Here is a 26,011-nt window from a genome sequence, read left to right as displayed (position 1 = left end):
GGTTATTAGACTTTATTACGGTTGCCTTGACCAACGGTGGTGGGGAGACTTATATTGTTGACTTTACGTCACAAGAGTTCACATTCCCATATTTTTAAATGATTTTCGATCATTGAATGTGTGTTATTGTGTATATATGTGTATTATTTTTGTGTTATTATGAAATAATAAGACAAATAGTACACATTTTATCTTATACCGGGTGGTGAATCGTAAAAAGGGCCATAGGAAACTCAATGTAAAATTCTAAATTGTTGAATTCCTGCTTCCCTAATTATTTTACATCAAAAGTCATGAGAGAATACTTGTAGAGAATTAAAATCTGTATTAAAATCAAAAGTTAAAATAATTGTTCTACGATTTAAATGCATTCCAAAATTTTGAAAAATATGATACATTTGCCACAATAGGTATGCGTGTAAAAGTTAGGCCACACGTTACTGTTTAACTGACAGTGCTCACACCATTGACCGAATAAAAAATCTTTATTATTAATACTTTCTCCGCAACTGAGGGTATCTTATCAACTGGATTGTTTTTAAACAATAGATGATAAAATAAAAATATTGACAGTTCAAAAATGTGAACATTATTGCATTGTGTGTGGCCTAAGTTTGGGTTGAACACTAAAATGTATTACATTTTTACGAAATTTTGGAATATGTTTAATTACGTAGACCGATTTTAACAGTTGTTTTCAATACAGATTTCAAACCTCTACAAATAGTTTCTAATGTCTTTTGATGTAAAATAATTAGGGAAGCTCGAATTGAACAGTTTAGAATTTTACATTGATTTAATGCAAAATTTTGACGCATGTCAAAATTCTCAATGCGTTTTATTGTATTCATTTTTTTCAAATCCTGAGAAAACTAATAAATATTTTTGAAAAATTTAAACTCAGAATGAAAGACTACATTATTACCGAGGGCCGAAAGTCCCTAAAAACTTCTATAATGTTTATTTTAATAAGTTACAGGGCTGAAAATAAAAGAGAAGTGTGATATTTAATTTCAAATATTTCATTCAATAGAAACTGCTTCTTTATTCTAAGGGGCTTTCCGCCCTCGGTAATAATGTAATCGTTCATCCTGCGTTTAAATTTTTCTAAAATACTTGGTTTTCTCAGTATTCGAAAAAAATCATATTAGGATTCAAATGACAGTACACTCTCGTGGCGTAATCGCACCCTTAATGTTCATTGGTTAGTCGATTTAGGCAATTGTAGTAATGTCTAAGAACCGTGGTTAAAGGCAAAGCCACCTTTACTTTACGGTAAGTAAAGTTGGCATGTCAAAGGCAACGAAAAGTTGACGTTTACTGAGTACCGTCACTTTATGGTCACTTTATCGCTCTAGCGCGTGAAGTTTGATTTTACGCGCGTTGTCCGTAGCAACCGCACAACCATTAGTCCAGAGAAATAAGATTTTTCTCGTGACTCATCCCCCTCCAGGCCGAAACCAAATTTTTTGAGTAGTATGGACATCTATATTATTAACCTATATGTTTCCTACAGCCGATTTTTATGATATACATAGTTATAAACAAATGAAGATCGAAAAACGGTAAATTTTCGCTTTTTTCGTCTATTACCAAAAAGTTAAGCACTTTAAACAAATTTGAGAGTAAGAAACTCATAAATCATATAAAAAACTTCAATATGGCATTCGCTGAATATGTCCATCCTTATTGGTTGCTTAGAAAATTGCAAAATAAATAATAAATTTTGAGTTTTTATAAATATTCATAACTTAGGTAAAAATTAATTTAGAATCTTCTTATTACACGGAATGCCGAGACTTCTTGTACTTAAATCATATTTTAAATTTTAAAGCAATTGGTCAAATAGTTTAAAAGTTATTTAATTTGTTTATCCCAAATTCATTTTTTTTGCAACACTATAAGTCAGAAAATTACCAGGTTACAATAATACTTCAGACAGTTTATGAAAGAAGAACATTTATAGTATTACCTTAATTAAAAATAAATGACAAAAAATAATTTTAAACAGTGTAAAATTATTTTGCAAAAACATGTCGATTTTTTGCTTACTTATAAACAATTAGAATAACTTTTTAACCGTTACCCGTAGAAAAATTATTTTTTCACATTTAGAAAGACTGAATTTTTATACACATTTAGAAAGAAAAACAACTGTTCTAGGACATTTAGGGACAAATTTAGCCCCCCCATTTTTTTAATTCACATGTTTTTGCAAAATTATTTTGCAATATTTATAATTATTTTTTGTCATTTTTTTTTAATTTAAATAAATACTGTAAATTTTCTTCTTTCATAAACTATCCAAAATATTACTGTAACTTCATCATTTTCTGACTTACAGTGTTGCAAAAAAAATTAATTTTGGATAAACAAATTAAATAACTTTTAAACTATTTGACCAATTGCTTTGAAATTTAGGGTATGATTTAAGCATCATAAGTCTCAGCATTTCGTTTAATAAGAAGGTTCTAAGTTAATTTTTACATAAGTTATGAATATTTATAAAAACTCAAAATTTATGATTTATTTGGCAATTTTCCAAGCAACCAATAAGGATAGACATATTCAGCGAACGCCGTATTGAAGTTTTTTGTACGGTTTATGAGTTTATTACTCTCAAATTTGTTTAAAATGCCCAATTTTTTAGTAGTACACGAAAAAAGCGAAAATTTACCGTTTTTTGATCTTCATTTGTTTATAACTATGTATATCATCAAAATCGGCTGCAGGAAACATATACGCTGTGAGCTCGTACGTAGAGGGGATATTTACAACTTCGCGAGAGCCAGTAGTGGCAAGTCTGTAAACGTTTATAAATCATAAATGTTAAAGTGATTAATTTAAAATTTAAATTAAAAACATTAATTATAAAAAATATTAGTTGGTCAAAGCGGTGATATATATTTTTACCTTAAATATACTTACGTTTTAAATACTGAATTTAAGTTTTTTTACTGTTCCGTAATATGTAATTATAAATTATTCTAATAATCTTAGCGCCATCTACACGATAATTGTCGAAGTATCCGAAGTAAGAAATTCATATTTTATCAATAGAACGTCAAAATGATTAGCAAAATCTTAAAAAAATCGATTACAATTTAATTACTTTTTTGCGTTGTAAATATTAAGCGATAACAATTAAATAATAAATTTAAAAATTACCGGTGAAAGTTGAATTAGTAATCCGCTAGGAGCGCCACCAGCGAAGCTCAGAGCGTATACGCTCTGAGCTTCGCTGGTGTCGCTCCTAGCGGTTACTAATTCAACTTTTACTGGTAATTTTTAAATTTATTATTTAATTGTTATCGCTTAATATTTACAACGCAAAAAAGTAATTAAATTGTAATAGATTTTTTAAAGATTTTTCTAATCATTTTGACGTTCTATTGATAAAATATCAATTTCTTACTTCGGATACTTTGACAATAATCGTGTAGATGGCGCTAAGATTATAATAGATTATTTATAATTAGATATTACGGAACATTAAAAAAACTTAAATTCAGTATTTAAAACGTAAGTATATTTAAGGTAAAAATATATACCACAGCTTTGACCAACTAATATTGTTTATAATTAATGTTTTTAATTTTAATTTTAAATTAATCACTTTGACATTTATATCAAATTTCCGGTAAACGTTTACAAACTTGTCACTACTGGCGTTCGCGAATTTGTAAATATCCCCTCTACGTACGAGCTCACAGCGTATAGGTATACGCTGTGAGCTCGTACGTAGAGGGGATATTTACAAATTCGTGAGCGCCAGTAGTGGCAAGTCTGTAAACGTTTACCGGAAATTTGACATAAATGTCAAAGTGATTAATTTAAAATTAAAAGTAAAAACATTAATTATAAAAAATATTAGTTGGTCAAAGCTGTGGTATATATTTTTACCTTAAATATACTTACGATTTAAATACTGAATTTAAGTTTTTTTAATGTTCCGTAATATGTAATTATAAATTATTCTTAGCGCCATCTACACGATAATTGAGAAAGTATTCGAAGTAAGAAATTCATATTTTATTAATAGAACGTCAAAATGATTAGCAAAATCTTAAAAAAATCGATTACATTTTAATTAATTTTTGCGTTGTAAATATTAAGCGATTACAATTAAATAATAAATTTAAAAATTACCAGTGAAAGTTGAATTGGTAATCCACAAGGAGCGCCACCAGCGAAGCTCAGAGCGTATACGCTCTGAGCTTCGCTGGTGTCGCTCCTAGCGGTTACTAATTCAACTTTTACCGGTAATTTTTAAATTTATTATTTAATTGTTATCGCTTAATATTTACAACGCAAAAAAGTAATTAAATTTTAATCGATTTTTTTAAGATTTTTCTAATCATTTTGACGTTCTATTGATAAAATATCAATTTTTTACTTCGTATACTTTGACAATAATCGTGTAGATGGCGCTAAGATTATAATAGATTATTTATAATTAGATATTACGGAACATTAAAAAAACTTAAATTCAGTATTTAAAACGTAAGTATATTTAAGGTAAAAATATATACCACAGCTTTGACCAACTAATATTGTTTATAATTAATGTTTTTAATTTTAATTTTAAATTAATCACTTTGACATTTATGTCAAATTTCCGGTAAACGTTTACAAACTTGTCACTACTGGCGTTCGCGAATTGGTAAATATCCCCTCTACGTACGAGCTCACAGCGTATAGGTTATTATTATAGATGACCATATTACTCGAAAAATTTGGTTTCGGCCTGGAGGGGGTTGTGTCACCAACACGATATTTTTTTTCCTTATTTCTCTGAACTACATAATATAATACAAACACATTGAACATTCAAACTGAAAGATATAAAAGTTAATGTTATGATATTATAATGACAGATATAAAATAGTTACAATAAAGCTAACGATTTAAAAATAGTTTCATTTTATTAAGTGATTATAGAAAAAATGTATGTATGTATTACAAGCGCAAAGTGACATTACTTATTGCTTTCGAGTAATTACCGCTCTCCGCTACGCGTCGAGCGGTAACTCTTACTCTCAAGCAATAATGTATCACTCTTCGCTCTTAATACATAAATAACTATTTACGTATTTCTCAAAACATAATATAAAATGGAACTTTTCTCCTTTCAACAATAAACGATTCAATTATTTATACGCAACTTGCTTAATTAGTGAAAACGTAGGCGTAGCTTAACGAAATAAAATGACGGCTCGTGACTCGAAGCTCGAAGTAGTGATACACGTACGAGCTGAGACGAGCTACGAGCAAGATTTCAAACCAATTAGATCGACGACGAACTTACTTAGTAAACTTAAAGTACGCGTACTTACGGTGACACACGAGCGAAAAAGGTCTTCGAGCCACAAGTCCGCGTACTTACTCGCACGTCTGTCGCCCTCTTTAGGTTTAGTTTTAGTGTCATTCCATACACCTCCCATTAAAATTATATTTTCACTATACGTTCCGTGTACTTCCCATACCCGTTCCATACACCTCCCATTATTTTAACTACCATTCTCAGTAGACGTCGCGTTTGCTTTCCGTCGCCGTTTAAGTACCTATTGTATTTTGTTTCAGTTTGGTAACATTTTATCCAGTTTTTGAAGTTTTTGACAGGAATACGCGTACTTTTGTCCGGTCTGATAAAATGTGAACTGAAGAAAATTTAATATCATATTGGATTTAAACAATGATCTTATTTTTCTTCTTCTTGTGTCCATTCGTTTATACACTGTACGTTACATTGTCTTCTAATGTATTCACTCCTCTTTCGACCTCTCGCGTATTTCCTGTAATTCTTCTCAGTCCTCTCATCTCTGCCGTTTCCAGTAGTCTTTACAGTGTGGCTGTATCGGGTCTTGTTTCTGATGCATATGTCATTATTGGTCTTACACTGGCTTTATAATTTCTTGACTTCATCTCAGTGTTACTATGTCGGTTTCGCCATATAGTGTTACAGTGGCGACGCGTGACTTTTTCTGAAGTGTTACCAAAACCAGATGCAAAAAATCTTATTTAAAAAAATTAAGATATGGCTAAATGTATATATACACTCACCGGCACAAAATTCCGCCACCCAAAATTTTGGATTAAGTTTGACAATCTATAACTTTATTATTTGTACTTCGATTTTAAAGATTCTTGCACGAGTTTGTAGGTACATACATTTATTGATGTCAATTGCTATTATTCCGGCAACAAAAATTTTTTGCTTAGATGGCATTATACGGGGGTGAATGTAAGCGTTGTTTTTTCTCCTAACTTTAAAAAATTCTGTGGAAAAATTGGAGGGCTGATTTTGTTTCATACTCCTTTTGTATTATCCTGGAGGTATCACTAAGGTCTTGTTTTTTGAATTATCTGAATAGCTCTTTTCTTGTAAGAGCTGTAATTAAGAACACTGCTTTGAAGGTTTATTTAATTAACCTTCCGATGACCAACCTTTTTTTGTTACACGGATGACCAAGGGGGGAAAAATGACCCCAGGTCGAAAATGTTAAAAATGACATTTAAAATGAAGTTTGTTTTTGAAAATGACTTTATGATTTTTTGAATGACTTTATGTCATTCAGACAGTCACAACATGAGTATTAGTGTCATGTGTAGTGTGTATGTTGAGTAAGTGTCTTGTTACTTTGCAAAGTCGACGTCATTAGCGTAAAACTACTTGGAATTACACATTATAGACAGTATTTTACTAAATATCAACTTCAGAATATATTTTTTATTCGTAAAATATAGGGAATTTTTTTTATTTCAAAATATGAGGATATCTAGAATGATATTAAAGTCAAATAAAAAATAATGGGTTAAATTGAAAATACTTTTGAATTTATTAAAGACAAACACACGCTGGGGTCACAATTTCCCCCTCTTGGTCATCCGAAGGTTAAAAATATCTAACGCACTAAAATTAACAAAACAAAACAATTCAATAGCGGTTATGTCCACCTCTTGCAGCAACGACTGCTCGCAATCTGTTTAGCATCTAATAAAGATGTGTTTTCCTTGAATGGGGAATAGCCCCATATTCCTCTACCAGGGCCATAACTGTATCAAATTTTCTGGAGACCTAGGATGACGGCATAAACGGAGGACTAGATGACGGATTTATTCATTCCATAAATGCTCAATATGATTGAGATCTGCGCTGCATGCGGGCCATTCTAATCTTATCAATCCAAATTGGGTATACATCTTACATGTAGGTAACGGAGAAATTTCATGTCTCCCTTTTAAAAATCTAACACTATTTAAATCGTGAACCTGGTCCATCCATTTTTCTGTAGAAATCAGAAGACATGGCCAACAATACAGTATATTTTTCTTGCAACCATAATATAACCAAGGATTTTCACTGTACCAACAAAATTTAAAATATCGAACTACTTTTGTTGATTCCTTTTTTAAATTGTTTAAAATAGGTCTTTCATTTTTAATCTCATTTTTTTCTTCAAAATTATACAAGGAGAATTACTTTTCAAGTAGTTGATCGATTAAAAAGCGACACTCATCCATGGTTAACTGCACGCACACTTTTTATAGGTACTGTCACCACTTTAAAATTTGGTAACAGCGCTACTTACTAACAGCGCGCGTATGCCGTCGCTTCTTCAAAATTTTCAGTCACTAGCCGGTCCCGAGCGCCAGCGTGGGTATATAACCATTGTAACCAGAAATGAGTCTGGTAACAGAGTATAATAAAGTGCAACTGAGTCACATAAACTCGCGAATATTTTCGTGTCTACGAGTAGTTGGCTATTTACTGAGTTAGGTACTATTACCACATACAGGGCCGCCCAGAGCCAGGCCGGGCCCCGGGGATGAGACCCGGCCGGCCCCCCCAATCCCAGTTGAACGAAAATTCCCAAAAATCTGATAACTCATAAACTGGGATATGTAATAGTGAACACTCATGCTATTGACACAGGTAGGAAAAAAATTAAAACAGTTTTAACAATTAAACTTTGTTTTTAATTATTTACAATAGAACTGTTAGTTACAACATAACTTTTCTAGTGCTGTGAACGTCGGCCTACGATTACGATTTCTCTCAGTGCTGTGAACCTCGTTTTCAGGTTGGCCACCAAAACATCAGTTATTGTGTAAAAAACTTCTGTTTTGAAGCGTTCTTCCGGGGATAAATTTAACATTACATCTTCTGTAGCTGTTTCATCGTGAAAAGTCTTCCTCTTTCTCGCACGGGAAGTGGAGAGTTCCGGTTCGATACCATAAGCATTTGCAACATGTTTGCATTCAGAAAATATCTTGTCCCAGTTATTTCTTAAGGTACTTAAATCATCAATTAGGCTCTCTATATTACTACTCTCAACATCAAAAAAAAATAATAATTTCATAATTAAAACCGCAAGCAAATTCAATCTGTTGTAAAATATTTTAATAAAAGGAATTTTTTTAAATTTGCTAACGGCCGGGCCCGGGCCCCCTTGGGCCCCGGGCCCCGGGGATTTTGCCCCCCTGCCCCCACTCTGGTCGGGCCTGACCACATAATATAATAATATATTTCTATTGGTAAAAATATTGGTAAATAGAATTATTCAATGTCATAAAATATTTATTTGCAAGATTTTTAACTGTTACCAATGGTAACAGTGGTTACATGGACGCTTCGCCAGTGTAGTGTTATTAATAATTCTGCCAGTCTTTTTGCTCTTTGTACTTCTCACTTCTTTGTCCAGGTCTTCGTTACTTGACAATGTAATTTCAAGGTATTTACTTCCATTATTTGTTCAATACTGATACCATCAATTTCTATTTTACATCTGATTGGTTCTTTACTGATTACTATTGTTTTAGTTTTCTGACTAGTAATGGAAATAAAATACCTTGGAATTACATTGCCAAGCTACGGAGACCTGGACAAAAAAGTGAGAAATCAAGTACAAAATGCAACTAGGCTGGTAGGATGTTATATAACACAATATTGTGAAACCGACATATTAACACTGAGATGAAGTCAAGAATTTATAAAGCCAGTGTACGACCAATAATGACATAATGCATCAGAAACAAGACCCTATACGGCCACAACACAAAGACTACTGGAAACGAGATTACTAGAGATGAGAGTACTGAGCAGAATTACAGGATATATGCTAAAAGATCGAAAGAGGAGTAAAGATATTAGAAGAAAATGTAACGTACAATGTATAAACGAATGGACACTAAATAGAAGAAAAAAGAAAGGAACAACCACATAGCAGAATAGAGAGACCAAAGTGTGGTCAAAATAGCAAGAAATAAATCATCAATCGGTAGAAGAAGCATCGGCCGACCAAGCAAAAGTTGGAGTGACAATCTTCCATAGAGGTTATTCACCAATGAATAAGCTGAATTGCTTATAAAGCGAAATAAGAAGATATTGGATGAAGAAAATATTTTAATTCCTTGGCAACAGCCGGCCAAAATAATGCTGTCTTTAAATGTATTGTCACTGTATTTTTTATTTTCAAAATTATAAAAGCATGCCAGACAAGTTCTATAAATTTTTTGTCGTTCAAATTTATCTCAACAACAGTATTCCCCCTATCCATACCCTACCCGACAAGTCACACCTTGGTACAGACAAAAATACGTGACTGAACCGCGAGGTAATAGGTTTGTTCTAGCAAACAGTCAAACTAGTCAGAAACCGTCAGCAAACAGTTGGTCAGTGAGAGAACATAATACAGTCACCAGTGAGTGCTATTACCTGTACTCGCGCTGGTCGACTATTCGCTGATGGTTTCAAACCGTTTGAAACTGATGCTAGAACAAACCTCTTATGTAGCAATATTAATATTCACACTATACACATAATAGGGTATAATACCCGAGACGTAGCCGAAAAATACGTGGTCGATATTGAACGCAAGGCTTCGGGAATGGTAGATAAACGGAACGCAAAGTGGGCATATACTATATGATTTGTATTTAATAATATTTTATGGAAACGGAATATCACGGATATGGAAAGTAAACGGAAGGTATAGTGAGAATCAACCTTAACGTATTGTATTTATAAAATGTCTTGTAAATGCAAACATTTCTATTTAGGGGAAACATCAAGACCATTTAACGTTAGAATAAGTGAACATCAAACTTCTGAAAGAGAGAATTTGATAGATCTCAAAATTCACGTGGGACAAAGAACATAGAGTTCTTAATATGAACAATGAACATAGAGGACATCTAGAGTCCTGAAAGAAAGAGATAGTAAATAGAGAAAAATCAAAGAAGCGGCTCTAAATAATGTTAAATGAAACCAATTGTGTCGCAAATTCCTCGGCAGAATGCAGTAGGTTGTGGTTACCCATATTAAAAGAGGAAATCAATAGAAAGAAAATACCACGATTAGTAGGTTAATAACATATCGAGTACACATCATTTATATTTTAAAATAACATACATATAAAATCAGTTTGGTGTTAATTTTTGGAGTAAACTACATTTAAGACCAAATACTTACCATGTCGGGATAGTATCATTAGGTTTTGCTCCTGGTTTTTTCCTCGTGATTTACTATGGAATCACTAACACGAGAATTTTCCTGTCATCATTGGATGTGTTTGTGTTTTAAGACAAATCACATACCGTGATTTGTCTGACGGATATTCTTAAGTTAAAGTTGATTTCGTGTAATCGAATGAACTACTTCCAACAAAGTCGTCCCAGGAACGCAACTTATAAATATTGGCAGTTCCATTTTAAAATCATCTACTTTAAAATGTATAGGGGAGAGTTGGACAAAACGGGATACCATTCTTGTTTATTTTTATTACGGTAAAAATGTTAAAGAAATTATCAGTAGTAATTGCACAAGAGCTCTAAAATTCTATATTAATTTTAGAGATCGAGTGCAATTTGTTGCGATTATTTCATGAATAAAACTGTTCAAAACCAAAATTTTATTGTAATTTATTTATGTAAGTACAAATTAGTACAAATAAACACACAGTTGTTATAAATATTTGACGGTTGAAAGTCATCACTTTTATAATTTTTAAAACGTGCATTGTCATTAATGTCACTGAATATATTTTTCATAGCAACGCAGGGCGTCTGACGTAATATACTTGACGACGGGAAATTATCAAAAATTATCAGTTTAATTTTTATTTCTGTAGCTTTCTATTGGTCAGAAACTCCTATAAATGAAATAATCAGTAGTAATTGAACAAGGGCTCTAAAATTATTGAATTTTTCCCGAGTGACACTTTGATAGTTGTAATTTCACGACCCGAAGGAGAGTGCAATTATGTCAAAGTGTCACGAGGGCAAAAATTATATATTAATTTTAGAGATCGAGTGCAATTTGTTGCCATTATTTCATGAATAAAACTGTTCAAAACCAAAATTTTATTGTAATTTAGTTATGTAAGTACAAATTAGTACAATAAACACACAGTTGCTATAAATATTTGACGGTTGAAAGTCATCACTTTTATAATTTAAAAAAAAATTATTTGTCATTAATGTCACTGAATGTATTTTTTCGTAGCAACGAAGGGCATCTGACGTAATATACCTGACGACGGGAAATTATCAAAAATTATCGGGTATAATATCACAAGAGAGTGAGAATAAATTGACAATAATGTCACAGTTTTTCGAAAATTTGTTGTCTGACAATAGACACGAGAGCCCGCAGGGCTCGAGTGGCTATTGCCCAATGACAACAAATTTGAGTAAAAATGAAGCATTATTTTCTTATTTATTCTTACTGTCGTGTGATATTCGTAAGATTATTTTTTAATACGTACATTATAGATATTTTCTTAAATGTGGCAGTTGTCAAAACTATAAAACTGGTTGCCATTAAACAGAAACAATCTACTTAAAAAATTCTATCGGTAATTTTCTACAGTAGATAATTCTCAGTATAATTTTAATCTGATTGGACAGAATTAAACACGTGTTCAAAAATCTTACTATACGATTGGAAGTTAAAATCATTAAAAAATAATCAGTTTAATTTTTATTTCTGTAGCTTTCTATTGGTCAGAATCTCCTATGAATGAAATAATCATATTATTATCTTTTATAGGTATAACATTTATTGAAGTACAAAAAAAACATATTTTTAGCTATTTTTAATGACTGGAAAATAGTAAAAAAATATTTATTTTAAAGTCCTGCACATCCCGTTTTAGCATACGACGGTTGGATAAAACGGGATAGGTTCACAATATTTAATTTTTTGCATAACATTATCTAAATAGTATATTGAAGTAGATATAAGACTGCAAAGCAAAATTTACCTTTGAAAAAACAATATCTTCAGTAGTCAGAAACTTAAAAATAGGTCTTGTTTTATGTTTTATTGCAAAATGGGAAATAAGACCTTTTATTTAGGACTAGGTACGTATATCAGAACAAAAGTCACATAAAAATATGTTGTTCTTTTCTGCAGTATGAGAACACGCTTTATCGCTATTTAAAAAATTAATAGACCAACAAATAAATAGGTGGATAAAACGGGACATAAAAATCTGTATCCCATTCTATCCAACTTATAAGTGTCCCGTTTTGTTTAACTCAGACATTTTTCAAAACAAAAATGGTTCCTGCCTAAACGTGAAAGTAAAATTAGATAGACTACACATGAGAATATTCGTTAAGGAGTGCTTAATTAAATGTAATAGTCACCGAAATTATATGTTTAGATATGTAGGCAATATAATGTAGAAAACAACGCACTTCAAAGTACAAAGTACCAAAAAAATAGAGTCAAACAATTCTAAACACAACAACTTTTCATCAAATAATGGCATCGAGGTAAAACGAACTAAGAATGTTAAAATGACAACTGAGAACAAGTTTTCGTCGTTGTCCGATTGATAGCAGCACTAATTGGGTCTCTAGGCTAGGTATCCCGTTTTATCCAACTCTCCCCTAATGTATGTCTGAATGGCCAATATGAATGAGTCAGATAAAATTAAATTATTAAAAGAATTTTTTACCAAGTAGCAAAAACAACATTTGTTTAATTTTACATTTTTTGCATTTTGATAACGATTTCCGAAGTGAAAGGAGAAGCGTCAAATGAACTTGGGTAATTTTAAACTAAAATTGTGGCTCATTTTCAACTAAATTAGTAAATTACATAAGATATCACAAGAAAATAGCTTCAGAACAATTATAATTTATAATGCTTAATTAACCCTTTTGTGAGATATATGGCAACTGGACTATATAGAGCATGTACGGATATCATTCTTATTCTCCACTCTGCAGGGCAATGGCCGAATACTTCCGGGTTACTGGACTATCAGGCCCTGAAAATATAGCCCTGAAAACCCTTTCAAGTACTAAACATTGCATTTGATAATGAATAATGCAAGAGAGGTTTATACAAGCAAAATGGCCGGTTTTATTGGCAATTTAAAAAATAGCAAATGAGTAGTTCTGTTTGTATCTCGCCGAAAACAGAGAGTATGGGTTTAAATTTCAGTACACGATTAAAATATAAATGAAAAATTTGTAGGTATATTTAGGATATAAAATTAAAATAAACTTACGTGCATAGAAATCGGCCCACTTAAAAATTTGGTCATTTTTGATGTCTCATATTTCCTAAACCTGTTGGCCGATTTAAGTGATTTTTAAGCATGTTATAGCCTGATTCTTTAACAATACCACTGTAATAATATTGTTACTAAACAGGTAAATTTTCATTGTATACCGGGTGTACAAATCAAACTATGTTTTTTTCTCAAAGTTCGCATCACCCTGTGGAATATTCTAGCACTTATAAAATACTGAAATTAAAACCCAACTATAGCCTCAGGTTTTCTTAACATTCTGATTTCATTCGTTTATGTTGGATAATAAAAAAGTTAGGTATGTACTTTAACAACTAGACATGTTCTTCATCAATACACGGTGTTTCTAAATAAGTGCGACAAACTTTAAGGGGTAATTCTGCATGAAAAATAATGACAGTTGGCTTTATAAAAGTATGTCCGCAAATGTTTCGTTTCCGAGATAAGTGATGTTGAATTTTTTCTTACAAACTCACGATTTATTTATTGCTTTAAAACCAGTTGATATATGCAAATGGAATTTAATAGGTTTACAGAGATAGTTATTGCGGATTTTTGGACATAAAATTAAGAATTTTATATTCACCATTAGCGTGCATACGGGTGATATGATCGGTCATATTACACATATGCGCGCTAATGGTGAATATTAAATTCTAAATTGTATGTCAAAAAATGTGCAAAAACTACGCCTTAAAACCCACCAAATTTCATTGGCATAACTCAACTGGTTTTAAAGCAATAAAATAAATCGTCAGTTTGTAAGAAAAGATGCAACATCCCGTATCTCGGAAATGAAACATTTGCGGACATACGTTTTTAAAGCTAACTGTCATTATTTTTTCATGCAGAATTACCCCTTAAGGTGATACAGTAGCGATCAACAGGTAGCAAAAACGCGTTCCAAGATTGCGGCTGTAATTTTGAATATTTTTTCGAAATATTTGGCACACGTATTCGTAATATAATAAATAATGGCGGTACAGAGCCCAGTTTGATATATTGAAACAGTTTGAAATATATTAATATGTGGAAATTACACTAATTTTGTGTCATTTTGGAACTACTAATGAAATAAAAAATTTTAGTAGTTCCAGAATGACACAAAATCTAGGCATCGGATAAAAAAGTTTATTTGAAGAAAGTGTATTTTTTTGTTCCTCTTAATGGCGGTACAGGCTCGTTTTTTTAATATTGTATTTAATTACAGAGTGATTTCCACATATTAATATATTTTTCAAATTGCGCTCTGTACCGCCATTCTTTATTATATTACACATACGTGTGGCAAATATCTCAAAAAAATATTCAAAATTACAGCCGCAATCTTGGAACGCGTTTTTGCTACCTGTTGATCGCTACTGTTTCCTCTTAACGTTTGTCGCACTTATTTAGAAACACCGTGTATTGATGAAGAACATGTCTAGTTGTTAAAGTACCTAACTTTTTTATTATCCAAGATAAACGAATGCATGAAAAAACAATGTTAATAGAACCTGAGGCTATAGTTGGATTTTAATTTCAGTATTTTATAAATGCTAGAATATTCCACAGGGTGATGTGAACTCTGAGAAAAAACAGTTTGATTGGTACACCAGGTATACAATGAAAATTTACCTGTTTAGCAACAATATTCTTACAGTGGTATTGTTAAAGAATCAGGCTATAACATGTTTAAAAAATTACTTAAATCGGCCAACAGGTTTAGGAAATATGAGACATCAAAAATGACCCAATTTTTTAAGTGGGCCGATTTCTATGCACGTAAGTTTATGTAAAAAGAAATCAAAAATGGAACTTAAGAATAATAACAAACCCCTATCTGGAATCAAATAGCACAAATTATAATAGATAACGAACCCAGTTCAGAAACTGAAATCAGAAGAGAGTTTGGGCAAGGATGTATTTTGTCTCTATACTATTAGGCCTGGATCCCGCGTACCAAAAAAAGTTTATTAATAGCAAGCTGAAAATTTGTTAATAGCTTAACGGTGTCTAGTCGGACAAACTTTGATGTATGGGAACACTGGAACAGGGGAAGTTTTAATTGTGGAACATGTTAAAAATTTGCAACCTCAGACTACGAAAACGTCCCATGTTTTTTGTCAGACAGAACTTCCAATTGATTTGTTACCCTTTCATTAAACTCTCATGCAAAAATCAGACTGGTATTTATCACCCACTGAGCATTTTAATTTTGTCCGACACGTAGAACATGTCAAATGACAGGAATTATGGCAGGTGATTAATAGCAGTCTGATTTTTGCATGAGAGTTTATTGAAAGGGTAACAAATCAATTGGAAGTTCTGTCCGACAAAATGCATGTGACATTTTCGTAGTCTCGCGTTCCAAATTTTTAAGCTGTTCCACAATTAAAACTAGCCCTGTTCCAGTGTTCCCATATATAAAAGATTGTCCGACTAGACACCGTTAAGCTATTAACAAATTTTCAGCTTGCTATTAATAAACTTTTTTGGTACGCGCGATCCGGGCCTATATTCAATGTAAACAGTGATGGGTGCGATAATAACCAGCAAAATAATGTAAAAGACGCAAAACATATTAAGTTTATATACTTCCTAAGTAACAGGAAATAATATACATAAAATGAACAATTAGAGTTATATTCATAAACCATAAAACATTCTTATCATAAAACTGCAATAATTGTAGGTATATTCCTTTGTCGGCAATGTTGGCATCAATATCAATAAGCAAATTTCTTAGACACTACTCCGAAGGAATAACAAGAGGTAAGATTAATAATAGGTATTGTCACGTTTTGTCATAATCCATATTTGTCATATCCAGTAACTGGCGCCAGTCGCACTGACACGACAGCGCTGGCATAGTAGCGGCATCATGTAAACACTTTTTTGCGCCAGTCCAGCGCTGTTTGTCAGCGCTGTCTCGAATAGAAAGGTGGATCTATTTTTCATGCCACTGGCATTCCAGTGAGACTGGCACCAGTTACTGGATACGTGTAAACGTTACTTTAGTTAGATTTTGATGCCGTTTTCTGCAAAGATAAAGAAGTATTGCTTGCTCGTGTTATTTTTCAGTCCAGTGATTTTTAAGTTAGTTAAATTAATATATCTATCCATTAATCATTTAGTCGTTTTACTAAATTTCTTAAAACACTTATTTTTACTTACTAAGTAATCGTTTCGTTATTATCATGAGTTACAAACATTTAAGTGGCAGTGAAAAACGAAAAAAAAAAAACAAAAATTAAGAGAACAAGAACGGCATGCACAAAAAGATGCAATATTATCATATTTTGCATCCCACAACAGTGCGCAAAAAAGAAGTTCGTCCTCTCATCCTGTTGCTGATCAATTTATGGTGACTAGTGAAACAGTGAAAGTGATAGTGAAAATAAATTGTGTCATGAAGGGCGAGTTGCAATCAAAGGAAATGATGACTCCACTGTTGATTTTCAAATGACTTCACCTGTTACAAGTATATCTCCGTCATCTGCTATAAAACAACAATGTAAGTAACTCTTTTCCTAGCGATATAGGTGATTTACCAAAATTTAAATCTTGAATTTCAACAATATTTTATAAATAATCAACCGAATCAAAATATTGATAAAATTGGTGAGTGTGTTACACAATTAGATATCTAATAATAAAACCAGACATTGGCAAAGTGACATTTTTTATAAAACGAAAGCTAATGGGGAAAAATTCTTCGCGAGTGGTTAATATAGAGTCCTAAATGTAGCCGTGTTTATTGTTACATTTATTGTAAATTGTTTTATACGAAAATTGTTCTGCTAACTTACGGTAATAATGACTGGAAAAATATCAATAGGACAGTAATTTAAAATGAGCGATCTGCTGAGCATATTTCCTCAATTGGTACGTTAGTCAAGAGAAGTAGTATAGCAGGACAAATTGTAACATTAATGGAAAAAAACTATTTAGAAGAAAAGGAACATTGGAGAAATGTTCTTGTGCGTCCCTTTGACGCACAAATGTAAACATGTGTGTTCCTTTTTTCGAAATCCTGAAACAAATAGTTCATATTTTTGAAAAATTTTAACGCAGAATGAACGACTACATTATTACCGAGGGCCAAAAGTCCCTTGGAATAAATAAAAAATTTGTTTTGAATGAGACATTTGAAATTAAAAATCACACTAAAATTTCTCTTTTTTATCCCTGTAACTGATTAAATAAACATTAAAGAAGTTTTCAGGGACTTTCGGCCCTCGGCAATAACTAATCTTTCATTTTGCATTTAAATCTTTTAAAAATACTTAATAGTTTTCTCAGGATTCAAAAAAATTAATGCTTTTAAAATGAATTGGAGCTGAAATTTGTACCTATTCCCTTAAATGTTGGCGAAAATTGCTTTATTAATTTCTTTTTAAGAAAATCTCGTCGTTTGATTAAATATATCAACTCAACCGTTATTCAATGTTTTATTTTTTCTATTTTTTAAGCTTTTTATTTCCCTAGGGGTTTGTATGTAATTATCTAACTTATTTATAAATGTATCATACATAATATATGCAATTTGTGACTCTATTTTGTTCATTTCTTTAAAGCTGTTTTAGTTTTACGATAGGTTTTTAATTGATTAAATGACTGGAGATTTAGATGTAGAAAATTTTTGAGTTTCATTATTTATAAAAACAGCAGCTGGATTAAAGTGATCAGTCATGTCAGTATGAAAAACGATAGGATTAATATTAATTTTTGCACGATTGATCATTTTTGACTGTTTACCGTGACACATTTTACGTCAGTAGGTGACATTTACTAGCAACTCGACGGTAAGTAATCCAACTCGACGGTAAGTACTCCAACTCGACGGTAAGTAATTCACTTACCGTCGAGTTAAAAAATCTCCTAATTTTAATTAATTTTTTGAAAGAATAAAGAAAACTAACAAATTATTTATTAATATTGAAACTTATGGTACAATTTGTTAAATTATTTGTGAACTAGAAATTCTTCATCCGGTGCTTCCATCAGAAATTTTTCAAATTGCTCCCGTGTAAAAATGCTCGCATTCTTAGGCCTATAGCCAACATTTTTTCTCTTCAAATACGCGATCAAAGTTGAAAACTTGGAAATATCAATGCCATCATAAAGAAAAACGGTGGATTTAACCATTGAATATTCTGCCCAAAGGCTTCCAGGAGCTTTCAACTGCATATGTCTTTGAACGAAATATGCCAATAGAGTCTTTTCTTCGATTCTTAAATCCTTGCCTTCGCACCATTTTTTAAAACTTTGGTAGGTATTTTGATAACGGATTTTGGATTTTTCGGGAATAATTGCGGAACACCCTTCTTCCCAAGCCCGTTCAATTTCTTCAAATTCACTTTCGCTCATATTTTAATTTATAATAATCAAAATTGTACTTAAAATTATTGACAACTAAATAAAAACTCAATTCTCCATTGTTGTTATGCACCCTAGTTACTACCTAACAACCAAAGTATCTATCTTGATAAAATGAATGAAACTTAGTCCTGTCGCCAGGGGGGGTACAACGGCCTCCTGTATTCAGATGGACTTACCCAAGTTTTTTTGATGTATTTTGACCTGTAGAACACGAATTTTTTGGGTAACAGTTGATCCGGATGTCGATAAGATTGTTATAAACCAAGAAGTTGAGGAATCACATAACAGCGATTTCTCGCAAAACAAAACATTTTTTTGTATTTTTTTGGCCATTCTAACCAAAAAATGTTCCTACAAATTTTTTCGTAGGATGCATAGTTTTCGAGATAAACGCGGTTGAACTTTCAAAAAATCGAAAAATTGCAATTTTTGAACCCGAATAACTTTTGATTAAAAAATAAAATAGCAATTCTGCTTACCGCATTTGAAAGTTCAAGTCCAATTATATCGGATTTAATTATTTGTATTGCTAAAAATTTATTATTTTATTGTTAAAAAAAGCTATAAACACCTAGTACTTGAGTGATGTTTTCAATGATTTCTCATTTAAAATCGAACGAGTAGGTAGAATAGGTAAAAGTGCAAGCAGGGCTATTTCTACGTAGCATGCATTAAAACGCATGTATTAGGCACGGGAAACACTATGTGTTTATAGCTTTTTTTAACAATAAAAAAATAAATTTTTAGCAGTGCAAATATTCAAAAAAGATATAATTTGACTCAAACTTTTAAAGGCGGTAAGCAAAAGTGCTATTTTATTTTTTATTCAAAGGTTATTTGGGTTCAAAAATTGCAATTTTTCGATTTTTTGAAAGTTCAACCGCGTTTATCTCGAAAACTATGCATCCTACGAAAAAACTTGTAGGAACATTTTTTGGTTAGAATGACCCAAAAAATACAAAAAAATGTTTTGTTTTGCGAGAAATCGCTGTTATGTAATTCCTCAACTTCTTTGTTTATAACAATCTTATCGACATCCATGTCAACTGTTACCCAAAAAATTCGTGTTCTATGGGCCAAAATACATAAAAAGAACTTGGGTAAGTCCATCTGAATTAAGAAGGCCGTTGTACCCCCCCTAGCGACAGGACTATAGTCAATATGACGAAAATGTTTAATTTTATAATTTATAATGGTATCAATCGTGCAAAAAACGTTATAAGCATGTCGAACGTTAAGGGTAACCGATCTCAGACAACAATTGGAGTCGTCGCTCCGCTCCCCCTCCAAACAATTGTCTTCGATCGGTATAAAACCCTTACCGTTCTCCATACTTAATATACTATTACTGTTTTAAATTAGTTTGAGTTTTTATAAATATATGATGATTTATATTTAATGCTTATTAAAAACTTTTGATATACAATGTGTGTGTTTTTATTGGGCAGGGGGTCCGCATACCAACTGGAACCAGGGCCCGAGGATCTATCAGTACGTTGGACGTACTACTAGAAGTAAAATAATACAGCAACATATTGATGGGGGCATGTACCGATTAAGTAACGGCTACTCATCCAAAAGATAAAATTTTGATGGATAGTGTCAGGAATGGCTCAAAGAAATGAAACCAGTTATCAAGAATCATATGATGAAACTATGATAACAAAAAAGCAGGGAATTTCAGCACTTTAGCAGGAGCAATTACATGTGTTAAGAATGACGAAACACTTGCCTAAACAGAAAAAAACAGAAAACTCCAGAATATACCATAGGAACAATAGGTATAAAGGGAGAGAAAACTACTAGGAGTAAAATAATACAGCAACATATTGATGGGGGCATGTACCGATTAAGTAACGGCTACTCATCCAAAAGATAAAATTTTGATGGATAGTGTCAGGAATGGCTCAAAGAAATGAATCCAGTTATCAAGAATCATATGACGAAACTATGACAATAAAAAAGCAGGGAATTTCAGCACTTTAGCAGGAGCAATTACATGTGTTAAGAATGACGAAACACTTGTCTAATTAGAAAACTCCAGAATATACCATAGGAACAATAGGTATAAAGGGAGAAGAAAAAATGTTATAGACGGACACAAATACGATGTCGCTAGAAGGAAAAAAAGTAAGAATATAGTATAGTACCCTCGGAGATCCGTGGAAAATTTACACCCAAAATAACAAAATTCAGTTTGGCAACACTGTGCGAATGTTGATAGTAACATATCCTTTTTAAGATAAGCACAACTATAATTTAGTCCAAACAAATTAATATATTTTTTTTGCCAACAAAAATGAGATTTTTCAACCAAATAATGTTTCAAATATGATGTGCAAAATAATTTTTAATTGGGTTCTGCTAATGGGCTTGCTTTTTTTGTCATTAAAGTAAAAAAAACTAAATTTTACTCATTAAATCAATGTTGTCTGGTTATCGTCTTAATTATTTTAACTGTACTAATGTCCGTTGAGTAATTCTGAATGATGAATAGGTCGTTAAAACATTTTATCTGTAGCGGCTTCTGGAATATCTTAAAAATATCGAATTTTATTGATAAAATGCGCATATTCCACCGATCTTCGCTTCGACAATACATGAAAATTTTCAAAAAAATATGACGTTAATAAATTTAGTTCCAATTAGTTTAGCATCTCACTGTATATAGTCGCATAGTTGAGTTAAACGATATTAAAGAATACACTCAAGAATACTACAAGAACAAAACTTAAAATGTCTAAAATAATGACCGTATAGTCTAAATTAAGATACACATCTTTAAACTGTATACACCCATTCAAAAGACCGACCAAATTCTTAAAATAATGACAACATTTACTACAATAACCAGAGAAACTTCAGAGCGTTCCGCCAATTAGTAAACCAAGAACCAAAACCGATCCTCGGCGTTTTTAAAAAAGAAAAGAAATGGAAAAAGCCAATCGAGGTGTACGGACCTGAAGGCAACGACGCGTCGTATGTGAGTCGCGTGGCGTCGTCCAAGAAAAGAAGGGGATGTGTTAAAACGACGCAAGTAGGGCGTCGGAGGTTCTTGGTTGTTCAAGCTGCATATGCCGCCTCATGGAGGCGCTGCCATCACCTATTAGCAATCATCAACACTTTTAGTTAAAGCTAAAACTGTGCCGTGTTTGGTGATCGGTTGGGACTGAGTTGAGGTGAAGTGAAAATTTATTAAATTTGATTAATGTGACTTTTTCGTTTTGATAATGACACCCCACTTGGGACTAACTTGTAGCGATTTTAAAGTAAGTTGTGATAGTATCTCTATTTTTAGCGCAAGAGGTCTTTATTCCTTTTTTCTTCGCATATCTGTTGATTGCGTTTAGATTAGAAAAAAAATACTACAAAATACATTAATTCAAAATAAACGGTTCTTATGGGATACCCAGCAATACACGAGTACTAACACGTTTTTAAAACATGTTCTTGTAAACAACATATATTTTGTAAGATATATTCTTTATTATTATTCATAATTCAAATCGAATATTTTTTTTAGAAATATATATTGATGTAAATCAAAAATTAATATTCAATTTTTTTTTTATTTAAACAAAAATGACCCTGCATTAACTACTGAGAGTTATTAGCAGGGGGTACAAACACAAATTACAAGTATTCAATTTCTTACAATATATACAATTGAAAATTTTTATATTAAATACTGTAAAACCTAATGTCTTTTAAATACTTCGGTACTTGCTTGAAGTAGATCTTGGCAGCCTAGTAGATCCTTCATGTTGGTAGATAGGTTATTTTTTATTCTTTCTTGGATGTAGGTTTTGCATTCTAACAGAATATGTTTAACAGTGATTTGGAACTTGCAGTTGTGGCAGAGAGGCATGGGTTCTTCATTTGTTAAGTGAATATGGGTTGGTATAGTATGTTCTAATGGCAGTCGAGATATAATTACTTGCTCACAACGTTTGAATGGAAGCGGTAAGGTGGTTCCGACAGTTTCTAGAACCTCATTTAATTTGTTGGATGTGGAATTCCAGTTATTCTGCAATAAGTTGGTAATATGTTTTTTGATAGAGATTTTATGGTCACTTCTTGTTAGCACGTTTGACTCAGGGATGCTTTCATCTACCGTAGCTTCATTCGCAAGTTGATCTACTGCTTCGTTTTCCTTGATTCCCACATGTGATGGCATCCATAAAAAAGTTATTTCTATATTTTCTTGTTGATAGTAGTATGTAGTTCATTTTTTATTATCATTATAATTTCATTTGATGGATACAATTGCTGTAAAGCTTTTAGAGTACTTAATAAATCAGATATCATAATATAATGAGGTGCGGATTTTCTTCTGCAAACTTGCAGTGCCTCTAAAATAGCCAGTGTCATCATCATCATCTTGGTGCTACAGCCCTTAGAGATCCTCGACCTTCTCAAGCTTTCTACGCCATTCTGTTCTGTCCCTTGCTTGCATTTTCCAAATAGCAAATTTTAAAATGGTCTTCTCCATGTATGTAAGCCGTGGGTAGCCCTGATTGATGCATGATGTAGCCCTGATGTAGATATATTCAGAATTTGGATATGAGGATATTATTTCATGGTATGATTGATGTATTATTGTTGGGTTAGTGGATGTTTTGGGATAGCAAGTAAGGGATTTCTTTACAATTGGTGGACTAGTTGAGCAAGAGGGGAATTTTGTGGTGGTTTTATGATAGTACTCATCTGCGCAAAGTCTTAACCACTGACTTTTAATCTTTCACGAAAAGGGTGTGTGCTAATAGGTTTATTTTTGTAATTGCTGGTAGATTTAGGTTTTAAAATAGACTGCCAAAATTAACGCATAATTTTAAAATTATAATTTATTTCAGTTGTAATGAAAAAAAATTTGTTTGTTCTTTTCTGCTTTATGGTTACTTTTAGAACTTGTGGAATAAAAAACTTTTCTTTAAAAAAATGTATTGAAACAAACAATACAAGATCATAAATCTAAATAAAATAGCTAAACTTAGTCCTGTCGCCAGTGGGGGTACAACGGCCTCCTTAATTCAGATGGACTTACCCAAGCTTTTTTTTATGTATTTTGACCCGTAGAACACGAATTTTTTAGGTAACAGTCGATCCGGATGTCGATAAGATTGTTATAAACAAAGAACTTGAGGAATCACATAACAGCGATTTTTTGCAAAACAAAACATTTTTTTTTGTATTTTTTGGGTCATTCTAAGCAAAAAATGTTTTTACAAGTTTTTTCGTAGGATGCATAGTTTTCGATATAAACGCGGTTGAACTTTCAAAAAATCGAAAAATTGCAGTTTTTGAACCCGAATAACTTTTGATTGAAAAATAAAATAGCAATTCTGCTTACCGCATTTGAAAGTTCAAGTCAAATTCTATCGGTTTTAATTACTTTCATTGCTAAAAATTAATTTTTTTATTGTTAAACAAAGCTATAAACACGTAGTGATTGAATGATGCTTTCAATGCATTTCTCATTTGAAATCGAACGAGTAGGCGAGCATACATACAATTTCTACGTATATTACGTACATTAAAACGCATGCATTGGGCATGGGAAACACTATGTGTTTATGGCTTTGTTTAACAAATAAAAACTTAATTTTTAGCAATGCAAATAATCAAAACCGATAGAATTTGACTTGAACTTACAAATGCAGTAAACAGAATTGCTATTTTATTTTTTAATCAAAAGATATTCGGGTTCAAAAATTGCACTTTTTCGATTTTTTGAAAGTTCAACCGCATTTATTTCGAAAACTGTGAATCCTACGAAAAAACTTGTAAGACCATTTTTTGCTGAGAATTTCTCAAAAAATACAAAAAAATGTTTTGCTTTGCGAAGAATCGCTGTTATGTGATTCCTCAAGTTATTTGTTTATAACAATCTTATCAACATCCGGATCGACTGTTACCCAAATAATTCGTGTTCTAAGGGTCAAAATACATAAAAAAACTTGGGTAAGTCCATCTGAATTAAGGAGGCAGTTGTACCCCCCCCTGGCGACAGGACTAAACTAACAACTGATCTAAACAAACTAACATAATAAATAAATGATGGAATTTAAATTTTTAAAGTTTAAGAAATTATTAGTACCGAGTAGTAGTATTGATTATTGCCTCCTCTGGCATTTATTACTGTTTGACAAGGATCTGTCATACTGAGAATTACCGTTCTTATTTCTTCTTGATCAATTGGATCTCAAATTTCAACTATCCGCAAAAACAGTTTATCCAATGTGTTTGGTGCATTAAAGTTGTCGTAGTCGTCTGCCTATGATGTCGCAAATATGTTCTATTGGGTTGAGGTCAGGACTTCTCGCAGGCCAATCCATGGCAGAAATTCCAACCTCCTGACTATATTGCTGCACAATTCTTGCCATGTGTGGCCTGGCATTATCTTGCATAAGCATGAAATTATCGCCAATAAATGGTGCAAATGGCACGACATACTCTTCTAAAATGTCACGAGGCACGAGCCCCCAAATTAATCCCACCCCACACCATTACCGAGCCGCCGCCATACTGAACAGTCCCTACACTGTGCATGGCGTTCCCCAGGCCTTCTGTACATTCTGTTTCTCCTGTCATCAGAAAAAAGATAGTACTAACCCGTTCTATATAGACATTTCAAATAAGAAAAATTGCCGGAGAGCCAAATTTTGGTGGAGAGCTAGGGTATACCATAACAAATAAAGTTTAAAAAGTCCCCATCGATCCCATGTGTGCGTCAAAAGTTATTCGGGGTCAAAGGTCAAAATTTGAGATTTTTTGGATTTTTTTCGAAAACTGTAAGTTTTATCAAAAAAAACCTTAAACCAAAGTTGTAGACCTTAAAATTCTCTACAAAAATAGTCCTTACTATTTTTTTCCTAAGAGTTGCCATTCCTGAGATATCGCGATTCAAAGAGTCACATTATACATGATATGCACACGTTTACACACCACCTGTGAGGTAGTGTACTCGGCGCGTTTTTTTTACCGTGGTTTCCCCTGTAGGCCTACTCCACTAACTGTTTTGACAATTTTAGGATAATTTAAGGAAACAATACCGGTCAAGTTCTAGATATTACCTTATTATTGATATTGATTATTGA

General features: G+C 32.3%; 1 protein-coding gene across 1 annotated transcript in view; it reads left to right on the top strand.

Moving 5' to 3' along the window:
* LOC126890150 (uncharacterized) overlaps positions 1-22,047 on the top strand; it is a 55,935-nt gene extending 33,888 nt beyond the window's left edge. The window contains exon 2 of the mRNA XM_050659000.1: positions 21,769-22,047. Within this exon, the coding sequence (XP_050514957.1) occupies positions 21,769-22,047 (279 nt within the window). The remainder of the gene's footprint in view (positions 1-21,768) is intronic.
* The last annotated feature ends 3,964 nt before the right edge of the window (positions 22,048-26,011 follow it).

Source organism: Diabrotica virgifera, chromosome 8, assembly GCF_917563875.1.
Source record: "Diabrotica virgifera virgifera chromosome 8, PGI_DIABVI_V3a".
NCBI lineage: Eukaryota > Metazoa > Arthropoda > Insecta > Coleoptera > Chrysomelidae > Diabrotica > Diabrotica virgifera.
Note: the sequence above shows the minus strand (reverse complement) of the source record. Positions and strands in the feature narration are given on the sequence as shown.